This window comes from Gouania willdenowi, chromosome 21 (assembly GCF_900634775.1).
Source record: "Gouania willdenowi chromosome 21, fGouWil2.1, whole genome shotgun sequence".
Lineage (NCBI taxonomy): Eukaryota > Metazoa > Chordata > Actinopteri > Blenniiformes > Gobiesocidae > Gouania > Gouania willdenowi.
The window spans coordinates 30112687-30134196 of NC_041064.1; the positions used below are offsets into that span (position 1 = coordinate 30112687).

At 38.7% G+C, this 21510-nt stretch overlaps 1 protein-coding gene across 13 annotated transcripts in view; it reads left to right on the plus strand.

The window, feature by feature from the left end:
• tns1b (tensin 1b) overlaps positions 1-21510 on the plus strand; it is a 248990-nt gene that overhangs the window by 39551 nt on the left and 187929 nt on the right. Inside the window, exon 1 of one of the 13 annotated variants that reach the window (XM_028436794.1) lies at positions 6531-6718. The exons of 11 other annotated variants lie outside the window; for them this stretch is intronic. In XM_028436794.1, coding sequence (XP_028292595.1) covers positions 6638-6718 — 81 coding nt within the window. In that variant the 5' untranslated portion in view covers positions 6531-6637. Of the gene's footprint in view, positions 1-6530; positions 6719-21510 lie in introns of those variants that run through there. One more of the 13 variants, XM_028436804.1, reaches the window with a different exon arrangement.

The window sequence follows — 21510 nt, forward strand, 5'->3', positions numbered from 1 at the left end:
TCAATGTTGTCTTTCACTTTGGGTCAACCAGAACTACATCATTACATTCTGTATTGTAAAGGTTACAGCGCCACCTACTGAGGCGGAGTCAAGCAGAGTTTGTCAGGCGTTTGTTTTTTTCTTTAGCATGTACACTCAGATGAGACGAGAAGTTCCTAAGCGACTCGTGAGCATTGCTTGATAGTGTTGCTGTAGAGGCCTTCAAACAGCACACCAAAACACAAAGTTAACTTTGTTGAGGCTTTGCTATACTACTACTGCTCATTACATTCAGGTGTGTTTGAGTAATGCTTTATCTACCCATGTAACCATCATTCCATACTCGTTAATAATGATCAACTCGTGAGTTGCGAAAGGTTGATTGGAGATATTCTAAAACAAAGTGAGAAGGCAAACCCATTTGGGAACCAGCTTTACCTGTACCCTACCAGTTTGTGGCACTACTAAAAGTAGGAGTGTAGTCTTGTGATTTATAGCCTTTACATCTACAGAAAATCAGGATATTTAAATGTACCCTAACAAAAAACAATGCGTTGCCACTATTATCTATTATACCCCATATCGTACACAGGTGTCATGTAGGGCGGGACAACGCAAAAAATACGATGATGCAAAATATGCCCGCCAATGCGTTATCTGACCGAAACATAGATGGCAGTACCGAAGATTAACTAACGCGAGTGGCTTCTTGGAGTCTCAAAAGTACAAGGCAGTGAAGGCACGCACTCGTTCGCCGAAGGTAGCTGTTCCCCGTAACCCTCGTACTTTATCCCGGGTGTGACCGGGCGGCAGCGCGTCGACGGGACAAGGAGGAAACACCTGCCGTGACATCAGTGGCAGCAGCAGCACACACGCACGCACGCGCACAATTTTTAAGGTAAAGGGAAAGTTGATTTTTTGTTAGAAAAGCACTTTCTGACTCTGAATTCATTATTTTGTACTTTTATATTTTTACTTGAACTTTATTTTGGAATTTTGAGTTGAAGATAAACATATATTGCAATGTTGAAGTTTTTTTTCATTTTAGATATGTAAATCAACATGTATTTATTACTTTTAGTCAATTAATAGGAAGAACTGGAAAAATGAATTGTTAGATTAATTGATGCATCAAAAAAATGATCGCTAGATTAATCGTTTAAAACATAATTGTTTATCCCAGCCCTGGTGTCATGACATAATCTGTGACCTGACAGAATGGTGGAAATGCTGACTTCAGCCACCAGAGCTGGAGCCACTGGAGCCAACATTTTGTCTGGTCACACATTTTGTCACAACACCTGTTTACAACTTGGGGCATAATGATGGCTACAGCCACACATTGAAGTTTTACAGTGTCTTATGTTGAGTGTACTTTTTATATTTTTTCATATGATGTCACCATGTACAGCACTTTGTCCCCCTGACCTTTTTAAAGTGCTTTATAAATAAAGTTGGATTGGATTAAACCGTCTCTCACGGACGACTCAGTTTTCATCCTTCTGCTCCACAAGGACTTGTGAACTAAACGATATAAAAATAATTTTTGTTGAAGTTTGCAGTTAAAATTCATTACAGAGATCCTTTAATGATACATTTGCATAATTTTTGCGGCAATCCATTATCTAATAAAATTACCTGTTTTTTTTTCCCATTGTACTTAATTGAACCTGGGAACCTCTGGGTACCTCACGATACAATACACGATACAAAGCTCACGATAACGATTATCTTACGATATGACGATACTGCGATTATCGATATATTGTATTTGGTGTTTGTGATTGAAATCACATTTATTTGGATCCCCATTAGTCACTACTCTTCCTTGGTCTATACAAGTCAACATTACATTATAATGGTCAATTTAACGAAACACACAAAAACAATATAAAAACAATTAAGTTTCGTATTTTAATGACTGAATGAAAAACAAAAGGCTTAAATGGGATAATGTTTTATTCTGTATGATACAACTCAGACCTGCATTAATACATGCTAGGCAAACTAGCGTGGAGCAGATCAGGTGGTGTTTGGATTAGGTGAAAATGTTTTCTTTATCATAATGCGTTTCTCAACAAATCTGTCTCCATAGGGGTGGCCTTCAGGAAATAGCAGGGGATTAATCCTCTAAGGCCCTGGATGAACATGTTTGTGTATTTTGAAGTATGGGTGGGTTTGTGTATTTACGTAGCACGTGAGAACGGCGTGAAGCACAGTGTGAGAGAGGAAGAAGTAGGGAAGACTTAGGTGGTAATTGGTGGATGTTTATGTAGACACATGAGGTGAACTTGAGTTTGAATCATGAGTGTTTGTGCTATCAGGCAGAGGTGGGTTTGGCGTTGTGGAGAATTATAGGGTGAAGGTCAAAGAAAGGTGGGCTTTAGGGTATTTAAAGCTGTGTCCAACCTATGATGTAAGGGCGATATTAAATCTGGGCTGTGTAGACCTGTGTTTCCCAAATGGGGGTACGCGATGGCACTACAGGGGGCACTTGAGAGAGAGCGAGAGAGGGGAAAATTAACCAATGAAAGCATTACAAATATGAGGTTTTATAATGTTTACTTTTATTTAAAAATGATAACCATACTAAACATTACCAGCAACTCACAAAACGACAACAAAAACACACAAAATAAGATGATATATAATAATGAATAATAACAATAGCAAACAAACAACAAAATACACAAAATGAGACCAGTAAGTTACACACACACTAAAAATACTTACCAGCAACACACAAAACGACAACAAAGACACACTAAATGAGAGAAAAACACAGATCACTACAAAATACACTAAAATAACAGAGAAACATACAAAATGATGTAAAAAAAAACCCAACTAAACGACACCAAAAACACACACACTGAGAGAGAATTATTTAAATAATACCAACAACACACAAAAACGACAACAAAAACACACAAAATAAGCAAAACATATACTGAATAATAAAAAAAACAGACAAAAAACAACAAAATACACAAAATGACACAAAAAAACTTGCAAAATGATGATAGAAATGATCTTGATTAGAACATGAAATGAAAATACAAAGCTCCGTCTTGGTCCCACACCAGGGGGGAGATGACTGTCACTGATAAAAACTATAGCATTAAATCTATTCATCAGGCACTAAATACATTTTCATTCCACTTATTTACAAAATGAGATTCTTTAAAATGTGTATCACTCGATCATTCCATCATTATGCTCTATAGCTGTTTTTTCACAGAATTCTGAGCAAAATGTGGTCGTCGGACAAAGGGCGGTACTCCGATTCCAAAATAAGAGAAAGAATCACAAAAAGTTTGAGAACCCTGGGTGTAGACTATTCTACTAAGAATTTTTTTCATGCACAGAAGAATGTAATGATTATGACATGATTTGGTTTTAATTTAAAATTTAGTCCAGCATGTATTGACACGTTCTGTTTTGTATTCTATTTGCACTTTAAATAGGATAAAGTTGTCATTTATATATATATAAATGGTCATACAGTAGGTATGAAATTATTTTCCAAACTGCATTTTTTGGTCTTTTTTGCTTTCCCAAAAATATCGTCTCATATCGGTATTGTGAGCCCAGTATCATATATCTTCTCGTCTCGTGAACTTTTTATATCGTCCCACCCCTAATAGTCATCTGACAGTGTGGGCTGCTACTACCAAGCACCACTCAGTTCATTTATAAATTGCCTAATACAAGAGGATTGTTTGTGCTCTGACGTTTGCTTAATGTTTCAGTACCTGTGTGGGCTTGTTTTGTTATTTCAACCCAGTCTCACTCTAAAGCGTGAAATAACTACGTTTGTCCACTGGTGCAATGCATAGCCATTTCACGCAAATGCCCCTGAAAGTGTAAAATAAGTATGTGACATCTGAAATTGCTATATATTAGGAGAGCGTGTGGCTTTAGCTTCTTTTTGATAACATTTCTAGTGAGAAATGTAGCCTTAATTTGTGCGCACGGTGGCTTAGTGGTTCGCACGTCCGCCTCACAGCAAGAAGGTCCTGGGTTCAAGCCCTGGGGTGGACACTTGGGTCCTTTCTGTGTGGAGTTTGCATGTTCTGTGTGGAGTTTGCATGTTCTCTCCGTGCTGCGTGGGTTTCCTCCGGGTCCTCCGGCTTCCTCCCACAATCCAAAAACATGACTGTAAGGTTGATTGGAGTCTCTAAATTGCCCATAGGAGTGAATGAGAGAGTGAATGGTTGTATGTGTCTGTGTTGCCCTGTGATGGACTGGCGCCCTGTCCAGGGTGTACCCCCGCCCAGCGCCCTATGAGAGTCGGAGATTGGCACCGGCAGACCCCTGCGACCCTGATAAACGGGAATAAGCGGGTATGAAGATGGATGGATGGATGGACAAAACAAGCAATGTGGATCCAACCTGACAAAAACAGAAAACTTCACACTGCAACAAGGGAAGCACCGAATATATTCGGCTGAATATTGCAAAAAAAGCAATATTTTGCATTAGCACGGAGTTAAAAAAGTACCTCATACCTCCCCTTTAATGCATTTTTGTTTTATGTGAAATGCTAATATACATGAAAAGCAAAGGCTACTGGAATATTTAAAAAATGTCTGAATATTCAATAAACATTCACTTTCTTTAAAAAATATGTCTAAAAATGTATTCAAGGCGATTTATGCACAGTGACAAACTTAACAACCGCATTTGTTATTTGGTAATCCGCCAAGCCTTTTATATTTTATTTGGCTTCGGCCACAAATTTTCATTTGGGTGCATCCCTACGTGCAGCTTCACTTCATTAAGTTCAACTCTAAAGTCCAGCTCGGCTCAATTTTTTCTCACTCTCTAGTTTAGCCTCAGGCTTAATACAGCGCCACCCATGGCAACTCAGAAACACAAACAGTAAACAGAAGTGCAACATCAACTATTAATAACATAATGCTACAGTATCTGTTATTTAAATGAAGTTAAAGCCAAAAGCTCTCTGAATATATAGCAATTTCCAGTGAAAATGTAAGGAATATCTGCCATATTTTCCATTTCTCAACAGGACAGACTCTGTGGTCACGTGACCCATAGAAAAGACTGTGCAGATGATGCGTAGTCACTTTTCACTTTCAGAGGCATTTACTGTACGTGAAATGGCTATGCATTGCACAGTGGACAAGCGTAGATTTTACACGTTTGTTATTTCATTGTCCCAAACAGTCCCTCTTGTTGCCCACTGAATATACATCTTCTGTTTACCATTGTGCAAATATTAAATATTGTACACCTGATAACTCTTGAGGCTTGCTTTTCTTCGGCTGTCATCATTTATCATGTGGTTTATAACTATTGCTGTTAATGCAGGTGAAGCTGTAAGATCTCTTCTACTAATCAGTGCTGCTGCCTCTGTTGGTCCTGGACATGGAAACAGTATTAATTTCCTCAGTAACTGTTGCCTTCACAATCGTAGAACATTGTTGATGAAGATTAAAGAATTCCAGAGAGTGTATTTTAGTATAAAATAAATAGTATTCTAGTGTAAGATAAATACTTCATACAAATTGTATTTTCATACTTTGACTGTGGACAATCTGTATCACATTATGTATTGTGATACTATCAACCTCTTCCTCACCATCTCATCATCTGAGCTAGCTGGAATCGCGCTTGTTGAGGTTGAATAGGTTGGCATACTTGATCTTTCTATGCATAGTTAAAATTATGAATGTTGTGTCATAGGGCTGGAAGATATGGACCAAAACTCATATCTCTATATTTTTTCTCAAAATGGCCAAGTATGATATACATCTTGATATTTTTAACAATTCTTAGTTAAATTTGCTGATGTAAAATGCAACACACACAAAGCAATTAACAAACAGCTTTACAACATATGGTACTTTTGGCTTTTTCTCTTCTAAGAGTGAGTTTTGACATGTGGTTTGTTTGTGGTCTGGGTTAGGAGGCACTCAGTAATCCATCTAACTGTGTTTTTCATGCAGTTCTGTGAAGTAGTGAAAGCAGCGCCTCCTGAAACCAGTATTTTGATACAAAATAAGCTGTAAAATAAAAATATATGGTTATTTTCGATATCGCCAAGATAGAAATCTCAATATATGAATCTTGATATTTTGTGCATGTTGTGTCAGTGAAACTATGTTTGTGAAAGATAGCAGTGATAATGAATTAAAATGTGCCATAATCCAGAAATCAACCAAAGGGGGTTGTTGAAGTGTATTGTATGCTTAGTAGTTGGTTGGGGAGGGGTGGGGGACATGAAGTGAGGTGGGATCAAGGGATGAATGAAATTAAAAATGAGAGACTTAGAGGGCTAAAGAGGGAGGGACACATGAGAGAGAGGAACAGAGAAGGCACAGAAAGAGATGGATAATAAGTGGACCACCCCCTCCCCCTTTGCTCTCATGGTGAGGTAGGGGCAGCCCCACCACTGACTCTCCCCCTTTAAAAAAAACCTTTGTGAAAGTTTCCCCCGGCTGAGGGACCGAGAGGCAGACAGAGTGCAGCGCAGAGGCGTTTAGGATCCAATTTATAGCAGGACTCAGTGTGACAGAGGGTGTCTGTGAGCTGGGACCATCATGGCTTTGCAGCTGTGTTCAACTTTTCTCCCAGTTGGATTAGACCTAAAGAAGCTTTTTGGCGTGTAGCAGCATCACTGCCGTCCGTCACCATGCCGTCTGTCTCCCTCAGCCTGCCAACAGCTCTGGCTGGATCTCCACGCACCTGGGTCTGCCTGTCCTGCATGTTCTGGGTGAGAGAGATCTTCAAACAGATTGCGCTCAAACGTAACATAGACAAAAAGTCCCATGTGTAGCAGGACTTAGTGCATAAAATGACTATGATAAATTGGTTTTATAAGGCTGATTTGTGCAGAATGATCATACGTGTGTTGAGTGGGTGTCAAAGGTGGGATAAACTTTGCAATGCCACAGTAAAAGTAAACATCATGTCACTGACTGATTAAAGGAGTAATACTCAGGGTGATTGAGACAAACTGGTCAGGAAATGTGTTGGGTGGTCTGCTTGTCGGGGGCTGGGTGGAGGGTTGGGACCCTGTCTGTGGGGGGCCTTGGCACAGCCACTAATCTGAATGAGGGAGATCTTATGAAGGAGAATGGGAGGGTGTATCGAATGCAAAATGCAACGGCGCCTTGTCTTCCCTCATCAGAAACATGTTTTTCATTTTCTCCACATGCACGCTAAAAACATCTCGGCTCTGAGCCTGAATGAAGTGCCTCTCCTGCTCTCCTCCCCTCAGTCTCCTCTCTCACCCTTTCCCACATCCTCATCCCTCCGTGTCCTCTTTTCTTTCGCTCTAGGTGGTTGGGACACTCAGCTATTTTTTGCTTTCTCTTTTATAATTCAATCTGCCGCGCATTCCCGCTCACAGTCAGGGGTTATTTGTGCAGCATGCCCTCTGAGCTGGGATGTGGTCAGTGACAAACTGTGTATGTGTTTGTGTGGGTGTGTCCACACTAAACACGCTGTGACTACAGTCTCAACACTTGTCTTATAACACTGTGAGGGCTTTTCCAGATTTGTGTTGATATGAATGAACATTCCTTTCTCTAATATACAGCATAGCATGCTACCCTAGACTGATTCATCTCAATGAAAGATAAAAGAGGAGAGGAGCTGAATAGACCACTGAGATCTACCTCTCCTTTGGGAAACGGCTGCACACCACTGACAGAGCTGCAGTTATTGGCAAGGAGGTTGGATAATCTTACACAGCTCCTCATCAGTTAATTACCGTTCTTTCTTTTGAGTAGCAGGAGGCGAGGTTAAAAGGAGGGGAGTCATTAAAGGATCTCAAAGCCTCCAGCTAGGCTCTGGGTCACTGAGTGACTGCATCAGAGCGCCATATGACAGTGTGCTCACTTAAGGGGGAGTGGCTCATTTTGAGTCCTTATCCTAATATTGAGTCTTGTTTAAAGCAAAATATTTAATTTACCTGCACCTCATTTCAGAGGACTGGTGTGTCAGGAAAATGTTTCTGCAAATTTAGCAGACTGTTGGGAAGAAACATAAGTTCAGACCTAGTGGGGGGCCTCACTTTGCTCTTTAGTGTCAAATAGCTAAAGACATTTTGGTAATACTTTACTTTAAGTTTCATACATAAGGCTGTCATTAGCATGAATAAGGTGTCATGAAGGTTCTTATTACGTGGCTCAGGTGGTAGAGGGTCGTCTTCTGATCGAGAGGTTGGGGGTTCGCAGCAAATTTTCCTTCTGTTTTATATATTAAGTAATAAAACTGTATTTTGTGTTATGTAGAGATCTAGTAGATCCATGTACCTTTTTTAAGCCAATCAGTCATGTTATTACTGCAGGGCCATGCAACAAATACAGTAGTCCTGAGCGATAGATCGAGACTTCTATTTTATGCGAAAAAGAAGTTTATTTTGCGTTAAATTACTGTTTATTTTGCTATGTCTCCACTGTTCGCTTCTTACACAATCTCTGCTGTCCAAGCCTCTGAGCATAAATGCACTGCCCGAGTCTCTCATGTTCACAAATTGTTGAGAATAAACAAGATGATGGACACAAACAGCAGAATTATGTGGAGTTTCTCTGCGTGTCTGGCTGACTGAAGTTAGTCACAGTGACCGATGTCCGTTGTCCTTCGGTTGTCCTGCTGTACGAGTGGTGGAAACACTGAGACAACAACTTGGGTGCATTTAGTTTATCTCTGTAACATTACAAACTCAGCAGCTATCACTGCTTTCATAGCATCTGTTTATACACACAGTTCCCTTTCTCTCTCTATCTCTTAACTCATTGAGTGCCATTCACGTCTATAGACGTTATTTGGTTTAGTAACGTGGAGTACCATTCACGTCTAAAGACGTGAATTGTGTTTTTCGGCTGGGGTTGCTAGGAGACAGTGTGACAAAGCTCTCCCATGAATATCTAACTTGTACCATGATGTAGTGACCAACTGGTGACATGTAGATGGCAGCAGCCCACCTTTGGATGAGAGATCACGGGCAGAGCTCAGAGGGAGAGGAAAAGAGTTTACGAGACAGAAAATGGCACTGCGAGAGTTGATGCTTAGGCTTCCAGCAGCTCACAGCAGCTCACACTCGACCAGAGCATGTGTGGAACTACGTGGACTATTGGGGGTGTCGCGATTGTGAGAAAATTATAAAAATGGTGCAAGTGGTGACACTTGGCATGTCCAGGAGAAGGCAGAAGTTAAGTGTGTGGAGAATGAATCTCTGGTCTTTGGAGAGAGCAGACGTGTTTTCATTCGCTCCGATAACACGACCTTGGCTACAGCTGGCTAAAGCTGGCTACAGCTGAACAGCCTGAAAAATTGGGCCCAAGACTGAAGGAAAATGGTAAAAAAAACCGCAGGGAGGCCCTTCAGAACCCAATTCGGGTTTGGAAGAGGTCAAGGAGATAATACGCGAGGGAATTTATCTGCCGAGATAAAGTTGTTGGAAAAGACGCTGGAAAACTCACTGGAAAACCTACAAAGCGAAGCAAAGGTACTGAAAGAAAAGAATGAAAGAAATGCTGAAGAGATAAAATTGTTGAACGCCAGGGTTGAACAGCTGCAACAAAAGGAAAGAGAGAAAGATGTCATCATCACAGGCCTAAAGATAAAACCCAGGAGTTACGCGAGTGACGAAGAAACAAAATTGATTGAACAACAGGTCATTGACTACCTGGAGTCGAAGGACATTGTCCTGAACCCTGACAACATCAACTCCTGCCATCTCCTGCCAAAGAAAAATGATAACAGAGCTGTAAAAATAACCTTCACGAATGTGAAATTCAAAGGAGAACTACTGAAGCAAGGAAGAAAGCTGAAGGAAACGAAGGTTTTTATTAATGAAAGCCTGACAAAAAAATAATGCAAGCATCGCATGGAAGGCACGCCAAATAAAAAAAGGAGGAAAGATTCTAAAGACGTGGACAAGGAACTGCAGGATTTACATCACACCACTGGGAGAAGAGAACGGAAAACCAATCCTCATCAAAACGATGGAAGACTTGGGAAAATACGAAGGATCCACCTAAACAATAACATTACTAATGGTAATCATGGATATGGACCCAGATCTATATAAACACTGGAAACAAAACTCAGACTGTGATTATTTTACGGAGACTGAATTAAATGTGGAAACCAAGAGTAAAAAAGGTCTGTCATTTATTCATTTCAATTGCTAGGTGGTGGGGTGATTAAGAATTACATTAAATTTAAATTCAAAGTGTTTATTGTCATATGTGCAGTTAGAAACACATTTTCCTGTACAATGAAATTACTACCTTGCTTATGAACTAAGATATAATAATGTGTTTATACAAGTTAAATCTAATAGTGGAAAATACAACACTGCCAATAGAACTAACAACAGCTGGATTAACCTTGATGTAGAGACAAAACAAGCTGCAAACTTGTGTGTCCAAAAGAGACATTCCCGAGTGGTGACATTATGGATGAAAAGGGAAAAACCTTCCAAACACCTTCGAAAGAGGAACTATTCTTGAACTGGAGGAATGCTAACAACGTCTGGCAGGGAACAAGGCCAACACAAACAACGATGGAGAGGAGGAGGAATAAAAAAAAAAAAAAAAAAAGACAACACTGACTACAGATGAGAATACACAAAAAAGGACTGTTCAGAACAACTCAAGAATGTTTGACCAGAGAGACATGTAAACCCATGTAAATTTGCGATGGTAAAACAGGGGACGGGACCCAGATAAGCAAACTGCTTCTCTCGTCTCCTTTTTCGGCATGTACAAAAAAAAAAAAAAAAAGTGAATGTAACCATGTCGGAAATAAACTGAATAAATAAAAATAAAAATAAAAAAATGACGGGGGAGGGACTTGGAGGATGGCCAAAATACAGTAAGAAATCCATTTGACGAAGATAGCAAAATAATAATAATTTTGCCATCAAAAGCCAGGTCTCAGTGTTGTTTTTGTAGTTTTATATGTGGAAACCAATGTTGAGGTGTCACTAAAGCAAAGCTTTTTGTCACAAACAAACAATTTGTGTGAAACTTGCCTCTATTCAACTGCTGATTACAGAAGAAGGAAACAAGCTACAAACAAAATTCTTTTTTTGGATGAAAGTAGAGAATCTAATCTTTCAGATGTCAGATTGTCATAGGACAAAATATTCTGTGGGTCTTGAAAAATTTGTGAAAATAATCTAAAACACTTGGAAATATGGGGTTGGCTGCTCTATAAATGTGGTTATGGCCCCTCATCTCTTAAAGGGACCATGGAGTTTTTACAACAGCATCATCAAAAAAAGCGCAACAACCGAGTTATTTGGGGATGGATTGGCAAGTGTGCCCAAAGAACTGCCGCACTACAGAATTTACTGACACATGCTGTCTCTAATGATAGAATTAGCCAAAATTAGCAAAACATGATCTTGTGTAGCTGGCTGTTAATGAAAATGCCTGTGTGTCATTCTGTACCAGGGATTCTGACCCAGAATCCTCTTTCTGGACTGTATTGAGAAATGAATATTGAGTTTATTGCCATTTTTTAAAAAAGTATTGAGAAATGAATTTTGGTCCATATAACCCAGTCCTAGGAGATAGAACGGTTTGTGTTATTTGAACCCATCTATCCGTTTCCTGGCCTGTTCTTTTCAGGATTGTGGCGGTCTGCTGGTGCCTACCTCCACCCGTTATTAGGCGCTAGGAAGGGGTACACCCTGGACAGGGTTCCAGTCCATCGCAGGACATTATTTGAACCATTGTTTTTTATTTATTCTGTCGCCTACTGGGGTTACTTGGTATTTCAATATTTAGCCTTGATCTCCATGCATGTTTCCTTTAGCTTTTGAAAGTACAGTAGTTGTGGTGGCATTTATTGTCCCCAAGCCAGTGGCTGGGAACAACTAAAGTTTCACTCTCCACAGAGATCTAATTTGTTAATGTAATATGAAGGATGTGTATAATGGTGTAGATCAATGATAAGCATTTTCTAATCAACAAAGAAAAACAATCAATTTACACTGTATCAACCATATTTCCTGAGGTTCTAGAACTTTTACTATACAGTAGCTATTACATTGGGCACTGTGTGATATGGGTGTAGCATTTGGCAAGTGATTAAAAATAATGATGACTGCAGTAAAATAAATAGTTACTTTAGTTTTTCCAAAGACATGTAAGCTATTTTAGTATTTTCTAAAACTTAGAAGTTTTAGTTAGTTAGTTAGTTAGTTTAAGTATAGCCAACATCCTATTGGTTGTGGAAGGCTACAAGTTGATGTATTCTATAGGTGTATAGGTGTAATTACAGTTGCACTCATAATCAGGAAGTAGCAGATGCCACGAATACAATAGATAGTTTTTCCCTGCCATAATGAGGAAAGCATACAAACCACAGCATACCTACTGTATGCAGGCCTGGGGAGAATTCAACCTGACCCTCAGAAGGATTTAGGTTTAAGGTGGAGTCTAACCCTAGTCCTTGAGCTGAAAGACAGTGATATTAACTGTTTGAGCATGAAATAATGCTCTATAAATCTCTTTATTGTCTTGATTAGTTTTTTTGTTTCATCCTAAAATGGGACAGAAACATTAGTTTGCAATTTAAAGAACTAATGTTTAAAGAACAAGAATGAACCTTCAAATGCTATACACTTTTACTGGAATGACATTCTATGCCAAATAAATGTTTTTCAGAGTATCTATATGTCCACATGATGCTCTTTTTTTAATGACTTTTTCTGACTTGAGCTCCATAGTATAGATACGTATATGGGTAGAGGTTTTCTTTTGGCAGCTGGGAAATCGAACACAGCTGGAAAAGTTGTTGTAAAGACACTTGTGTGTTGAAGGAAGGGTTCCAAAGACAGACAGAGTGAGTTAATGCACATTCAGGAAGCAGACCATCTTCATAAATGAGACAAGATCTCTCCTTAAACTGGCCTCAAAAGGGTGAAGGCGTTCTCTTCTCACAACAGGATGGACTTGGATAAAAACGGCAATTTTCCAGCAGAAAGTCCACAATAATATATGGGAAACTGCTGAAATAACATGATTGACAAAGGAAATGAACAGAAGACGCTTCGGGCAAAAAGAAACGAAGGGCGAGATAAACATGGTTGGCTTTAGAGATCTTGGAGAAAGTACAGCTCTTTTTAAAACTGAATTATTAATGAAGGATTGAACAGGTTTTTTGGGTATATTTGGGGCTTTTCAAACTGAACAAAGGCCAGACAAATGTCAACAACCAGGATGCTGCTTCAGGAAAGTTTTATATTCCTCGTGAAACCACCGCTTATCAGCACATAGTGGGTTAGGCCCCAGTAGGTGAAACTTGTTGCTGATCTAACACTGTTTATATTCCAACAACAAGGCACTGTTGAAGTGAACACATCCCTGGATCTCTGCTTCCCGGTTGTGTCAGGGCAAATATTGACTCTTGGCCAAAACTTCAGAGTTGTCAGGATGAAAGAAGTGTGCAGGGTGATCGATATCTATTTACGAACACCCAGTCAGTCTCTACTCAGCACATACCCTCAACAGAATCACTGTCATTGACTATAGAACACTTGTATTAGTTGTATTAGAAAATACATGTCATGAACTAAATAAAAGTTTTATTCATATTAAGACACCCTAACTCTTTCATCTCTGGTCCTAATTTCAGGTGTTTCAGGCCCACCTGCTTTTCTAACAGATTTCTTGTGTCCGTTAGTCCCTAGTCCCTGTGACTAGAACTGGATTTGAGAAAAGTTATCGTCATGTGAGGCCTCTTTTGAAGCAGGGTCTCTCTGCAATTGTAACATCTGGTTTTCCTTACTTCTTATGTTTCCTTGTAAGAACTTTGCCATGACGTTGATATTTGGAATTGGTTGCTTAATCAAGTGTGTTAATGATGCAACAAGATGTGCTTTCCTCACGTGAGCTCACTCAATTGGTTCCGTAATGTAACGTGAACAAAAAGGAAAGTTCAACACATGCATAGTAGATTTATGAGAGTTGTGGCTTTGTGTTCATCCCCAACAAAGAGATCACCAGCTTTTTGCGTGCTTCAATGGGCCCATTGACCTTAAACCACCCATGGCCTTCTGGTTCCTCTCAGAACGGAATTTAAGAATATGATTGAGGTTTTCTTTAACTGTTTTGATCTTTTTAATCCTCGGGCAATGGTTTTTAAATCCCTCTAATACAATATATTTCAAGGATGATACCCCTTTTCCAGAAACATATATATCAGTATGTCTTCTCAGATTTGTGTGCTGCAAGAAGTCATCTGAACTATGTTTTCAATGACAGAGAACAAACAACTGCTCACTCAGAGCAGTGGCTGAGCTAGAGCCTCTGTTACTCCCACACTCTGCAGGTTTTTGTGGCTTTTCTCGTGCTGCAGTGTGCACTGGTCCCATTTTAAACAGCTGCTTCAACTCTTCGTACACAGCATCTGGGTGAATTGTTAAAAGTTACCTACAAGGAAAGAACAAATGTTGCAACCCCTCTTGATAATTTTGCTGTGTGCAAGCTGCACACTCCTTTAATACTCTTCTTTAAATACTTCCACACTGTCAACATTGTTATTTTTGCTCCAATTGTATTCAGAACATAAACAAATGTATTCATAAAACTGTCGATATATTGTCCTTGATAGATAAAATCCTGTTGGTCAAGGCTATGATCACGTCTGTGGAAATTAGGTATTTTTACACTCACTTACAATCATTTTAATTCTCCCCCCATACTGAACTTCTCTGATATATTCATATATAACAAGAAGTGGATGCTTAAAAGGATAGGATACTAACTTTCAGGGGAGTTGAAAGACCCTCAACTCAAGTTTTGATTTAAGAGACCGTAGATAAATTTTCAAAATGTAATTATTTTGCCTCAACACTACTGGAATTTTAGCATTTATTTTTTCATAAATTTCACAACAAACAGAGATCTTTTCATCAGTTTACTCATTCAGGGAGGATTGTGAGGGCTGGAGCCTGTCCCAGCTTACATTGGAACTGAGAGCGTAAAAAGACTGGTTAGATCATCAGCATAGAATGCAACACGGCTTCTACACCATTCCTGACTGCTTGAGTTATCGCATGTTGAATTTGTTGATTGTAGCATAGAAGTTTTTCAAAATGCAATCAAAGTAGAAAATGAATAACTTTGTAACTTCACTCAACTCAGCTACAACATTTGATCCGCCTTCATTTTTACACATTCACACTCTTTGGATGTGTTTGCAATGGATTGGTTACTTTCCCAATGGTTTATCCATCATTTATGCCCACAAAAGGCTCACGGTGCAAAAGCTGGGTGTACACAACCTTTAGTCAGTTGGGTTGTGCTCCAGCATTCCTCCAGAACCCGCTACGGATTTAGTGGTAGTAAAGAAAATCTAGGTTTCTAATAATTTGGGTTATTTTGGATATTCTTAAGATTTTGTTTGTCATTCTGTCAGCTTTATAGAACTATGTATGTTTTGTCAATATTTGTGCATATACCTCTGTCTCATATTTTCAGTGACAACATGCTTAAGGGTCTTCTACCTTACAGTTAAGTATTCTTGCTCAGAAGTGAATAATAAATTGAAAGTTTTATTAAGAAAATATCTGTCTTAATGTTTTACTTATGTTGATGTGAAAACATTGATTTACCCTGTGGAGTAAATGCACCATGCGAAGAAAAAAAAAAAAAAAGCCCCTGCCTTGTCTAAAGAGGTGGTGCTATAAAAGGTAAGGCTTGAAAACGTGTCAGGTCAAAGGTGAACATTTTAGCAGTAGGACCACACTATGGACTGGCTGCAGTCCTTGCTCTGGAATCTGAAGAGGGTTTTTTTTCAATCTGGTAATAATTAAGAATGAGCAGGCAACAGGAAGCGCTTTGTGGGGCCAGGGTCCCTTGGAGAGCAGGAACGTTGACATCGCACATGTAGTCACCTGCAGTTCTGTCATGACTCTCTTGACAATATACTAACAAGGGATACACCTTCCCCCTCCCTCTCAGCTCCACCACCACCCCCCTGCACACTTGCTATGTTCACTAGTTTTTGTTGTGACTGTGTTCTGCTTTTGGTGCATGTACTCTGAGGAGGTTTTTTCCGCGTTTAATTCTTTCATCCCCAATAGGGAACTCAGTTTAAAACCTGCTTTTCCCCTCACCTGTTGTTCTCCCACTTTTCATCTAAACACGGGGCGCCTCCCATGCCCATGGCGACCCACAGTTCTCCAGTTCTTGTCCTCCCATGTTATATGTGATTGTCTTTTCTGTTTCTTTGGACAGGATGTAACTGAAATGTTTGTACAGCACTTTGTGATTTTTATCTGTGAAAAGCGCTTTATAAATCAAATTTACTTACTTACTGTGCTTACTTATTATCTTATTATGAGTGCTAAATTCTTCAGGTGTTCAAAGGTAACAGATTTAACTTGTTTCCATGTACCAGTTTTCTACAAGTTCTTTATAAAAAAAGATATGGAATTTGCTGGTTTAAAAACCCTGTCTTATTATTTAAGGGACATGTGCTTTACTTTTTACTGAAGTACATTTAGTAGCATCGGCTTTTTTACTTTTATTCAAGTAAGGGAGCAACTTCAATACTTTTACTTTTACCAGAGTCATTTGTTTATTTAAGTATCTATACTTTTACTTGAGTACTGAAAACTAGTACTTTTGCCACGTCTGACTATATTTAACTTGTGCTTTTTAAGATCAGATTATAATTTGCAAATGCTGTGTGATCACCCAACAATAACGGTGAGTGACTTAACTATAGAAACCGACTCCTAAACTTTCTGACAGATAGTATTTGGTTAAAACAAACTAGAGCCTGTCCACTGATTGTTTTTGCTGAATTGAATGATTTAATACTGATACTGATAAGCTGCTGCACATAGAGCTGAGTCTGAACTCATGGATCTTAACAATATGATAATAAAAACCCATAAAGTATGAGAGTAACATGTGTTTATTGCTCCAGCTGTGGACTAGGCATGAATCTAAAATTATTCCAACTCTTCTCTAAACTAAGGGAGAGCTCTTATCCAAGCTTTACTGCATTTCTCCTCAGCCTTCCACATTAACATTAAACTGGTGACCCTTTTATTTTACGACTGTGAGCTGACTGTGGTGCTGCTTGTCGTAATTGCTGCTGTTTAACCTGGAAAAACCACTTAGCTGTTATTGCATCAGATCGATTAAAAAAAGTGTTTGTAAAAGATTACAAACTGAGGTGCCCATTCCATCAGTGTATATTTTGGTCATTGGATTTTCCCTCCAGAGAAGGGCATAAAAAAACCAACAAAAAATGAGTGATTATTTGATTTTCATTTTAAAATTGAAAATTAAAGAAGACAAAAACCTTTTTTTCATAATATATATGGCGGTCGGAAGTTGCAGTTTTCAAAGTAAGAGTGTGTTTTAGGCAGTGTTGTGCTTGTTACTGAAAAAAAGTAACTAGTTACCGTTACAAGTTACTTCATTCACAAAGTAACTCAATTACTATTTTGATTACTTACATCAAAAAGTAATGTGTTACTGGAAAAAGTAACTTTTGAGTTACTTAGAATTAAAGAATGTATTATTATTTTGGGTCATTTGTGTCCATACAGCTTCATATTAGTGATGTAATAATATAATAATTCAATGTTGATCAACTGCTATAAAGCAACCATAAATGAGGTGCATATAAAGCACAAAACAGTTGCTCCAAAATTAAAACAATAATTTTTCAGCCTTAGCACAGTAATGTAAAGTAAGCTGTGCATATTCCAGGTGCACATTCTGCTGTTGAAAATGCTTATAAAAATGAATGTGGAAAAACTAATTCACAGCATTTTTCTCAGCTACACAATGCTAAACATATCAGGTTAATGAGCTGCTGTTAGCAGTGACTCAGCAGCAGCGACAGGCTGCATATTTACAACAACATACCGTGTAATGGTTTGGCTGACCTGTCCCTGGATAACAGTCACAGTCCGTTAAAATCCAGCCGCAGCGTTAGCTTAGCTTCACTGATGCATCTTTTGGAGACAAAAATAATGCGTGTATTTCCACTCTGAGAAGCTCGTCCTGTTCTCGCATTGACTCGCCATGTTTGGTGCACGTGATGTAAACAGAAACATGCTGACAATGCTTCTCCTTCTACTGTTTTACTGTGTTTGGCAGGGCATCCTGCAAAAATATGTAGCGCCACTGTAAAGATTGCAGATGACAATCCTTGTTTTGCCATGTCAAAAATCTTGTCAAAGTTTCAAATACATTTTAGCCTGGGTGAGGGAAACGATAGGTAGATGTCATATTTTGGCGCTCTTGCCAGAAACACAGCTCCATCCTCAAATGCGCTCTGATTTTGAAAACACCAATTTGCTTCGCATCAAATGGGGAAAAAAATAGTTTTTTGTGTCTTCCAAAGCATTTCCGTTTTTTTGTTTTAATTTTGGAAACAAAAAATGAAAATCAACCAGTTTTTTGAAGTTTTGATGATTTTTTTCTCCACCCTGATGAGAAAAAAATGCCTTGAATTTCAATCTTGTATTTTTAATTTTTAAATGAAAATCAAACTTAGATAGCAAAATTCTTCTGGTCCATATCTAGCCCAGTGGGTCACACCTGGCATGTTCATTCGGCCCACATTCCATGTGGAATGATGGTACTAAACGTCGTATGGTCAGTTTTCATTCAAATATCACATCCCAGCAGCTTTGTCATAAAGACTGCGAGTGAAGGAAGTGATGTAGGGTTAGAGTGAGGGGAACTTCCTCATGACAATCAAAATATAAACAGAAAATAAGATAAAAACCAAAATAAATTGGAATTCACTCAAAACATAAACTTCTAATTATTTTTAAAAAGCAGGGTTTCAAGTTTCCTTTTGGGTCTTGGGGATCATGCTGCACGAGGAGACGAAGGGCCTCTATCGGGTGGAGGTTGTGCTCATTAACCTTAACAGCGCAGGCTCTGTCTGACTCCATCCAGCTGCCCTGTAACTCATATACAAATTATTAAAGATATTTTGTTGTATATGTGGTCTGCTAACTGCTGGAGAGGTAAAGTTCAACAAACATTGTTGTTACAACCTAATGGAGAAAAAATTAGTTTGCGGCAGGGATTCGAATGAGCAATCTTTATATCCAGAGGCGAGTTTAGGGTTTAGCTATACATTTACGCGGACATTGATGTTTTTTTTTTAGTCATGCAAAGTAGAGGACCGGCACCTTTTTTGTACCACTTAAAGCGCTGGCTGACATACAGTATCATATCATGCATGCAATTCATTGACCTCTATCGCTGCAGTCCATATGATTCCAATCACATTACTTTTTAAAAGCTTCATTGCTTGTTTGCCATCTTAAAATCACAAACTAAATTTCCCCTATATGGACATGCTTCACATCTTGTATGTAGACCAGGGTCATGTACTGGCCAGATCAGAGCTAAGCAGCCAAGTTAAATCTCTTTTTAAATACAACAGTAAAGCCTAAAATCTGGTCACTTAATGAAACCTCCCCATCATTTATATTTGAGTCTGCTTTGGATCAACAGCTTTCGTGGCACATTTGCCTAAGCTGTCATTTGGAGAACCTCCATCAAAGAGAGCAATTGGACTTGTTAAAGCCATGATTACCTTGAATGCTGGATGTGATATGAGGCCTCCTGTGGCTCCATATGCATTCAAGTGTGAGGCCAAACAACACTCATTGGAAGTGGAGCTGACAGCACCACGCTGTGCAGCCTGTGAATCTATCCAAAGGGGATTTAAGATGGAGGGATTTGAAGTTTGTTAATTCTTTTAATTTCTTCCGTGTAAAATGACTCCATTTTTTTGTGTTTCTTTGTTGCATTTGTTGTATATTTCTGTGTGCCTTTTTGCACAATAAGATTCTTCACTTAAGAGGCACCCTTAAAGTTTAAAGCCACCCTTTGGGAAAATGTCTAATTTAATCAAGAAAATTACTCAATCCATTTCGACTCAATCCCTCCCATTCAACATTTGTAGTATTATGTTTTAAGTTTCACAGATCTCATTAAAACGCATGTGCCTTTGCCAACTACTCAATACCCAGCACTTGCTCTTTTGTTTTGGCAGATATCTTGCACGATGAACTTTTTCTATGCTTTCTGAATAATCCCATTTTATCCTCCTGAAAGTGAACATTCTGGCAAAAACTGCCCCCTCCTCTTTTTCATTCATATTAGTTATTTTTTTTAAACACATAATTTATTTACAAAGGCTGCTATATCCCAATACTGTGTGAGAATGTTCTGAGTTTTGTTTTCCGAAAACAGAAAACTTATATCATGAGATTTTGAGATTTTCTATGAAAATATTAGATTATTCATGAGCAGATTAGTTTAGCTCGCCTGTAAGATTTGGAAACACATACCTGATTCAAAGCCAGGAGATAAGCATGTAATGGTGTGACAACAGTTAGAAATAATTACTTTGAATATACATTCCAAATGATAAATCCCTTCTAAACAGAGAAAAAGACCACTTCACGTTTTTCATGCTATTCTGTGAGCTATTGTATCATTTTACTGACAGTAATTATTTCTTACTTGTGTTGAATGAAAGTGTTTTTCACATCCATATTTTAAGGCAGTTCTAAAGAAAAAGACAGTATCGTTTATATGAGCTTTGTAGTAAGGCATATTTTGCGCACAAATATTTATTTTGCACTAACATAAATGAAATGTTTGATTGACCTTGTAGTATGTCTTTGTCAGTCGTTGTATGACACACTCGGTTGGTTTTTCCTATAGTGTTTATTATATACAGCAGTGTCCTTTCTCCAAAGTCAGTTCTCCTACTTGGAGACAAATAAAGTTGACTTTGACTAGTTTTGAGAGTTGCTACTTTCCCTATTTCTTCCCAATCTTCTTAACTAGCTGCTAACACTCTCCTAGCTTCTAACATTTCCTCACTCACAGTAGCTGTGTTTCCATTACAGATTCTTGCAAAATTAAAGCAAAATTGATAAAGGTCAACAAAGTATAATTGCACTTTGAACATGTTTCCATTGAAGGTTGTTTTACGGCAGGCGCTTTGTAACTCCCGTAAAATCTCATTGCATGAAGATGGACGCTCCAAATCTCCTTATAGCACTCCGTATTCCTTAGTTGTTTGCTGACTAGTGTGGCGGTAATGTTTTTTAAGGATAAGAAATGTCCCGGTCTCCTCTTCTATTTACACATAACCTCGTCCTGTTTTCACGGAAGGAAGTGGTCATATGACCCGGTACGTCATGTTCCGTGACGTGTATTTGCGAAAAAAGTCTTTCCATAGCGCTTTTGCCACACAATTCAATATCGAAACGTCTGAAAGACCTCCTCAAGAAAGCGTAAAAACTCTTTAGCGATATTTGAGTGTTTTTTTTTTTAATTCAGGTTTTTCCATTACCAATTTTTATTGCACTATTTAGATTTTGCGCATTTCCAAGGGTAATTGAAACACAGCTCGAGACAACTTGAAGTGTGTGTCCGATTACCAAGGTGGCCCTGTTTGACAAACTGTGACAGGGTGATCATTTTATTGCCTTGGTTTGACTCGGTTTGCGTTCAGAGAACAACTTCTGATGCG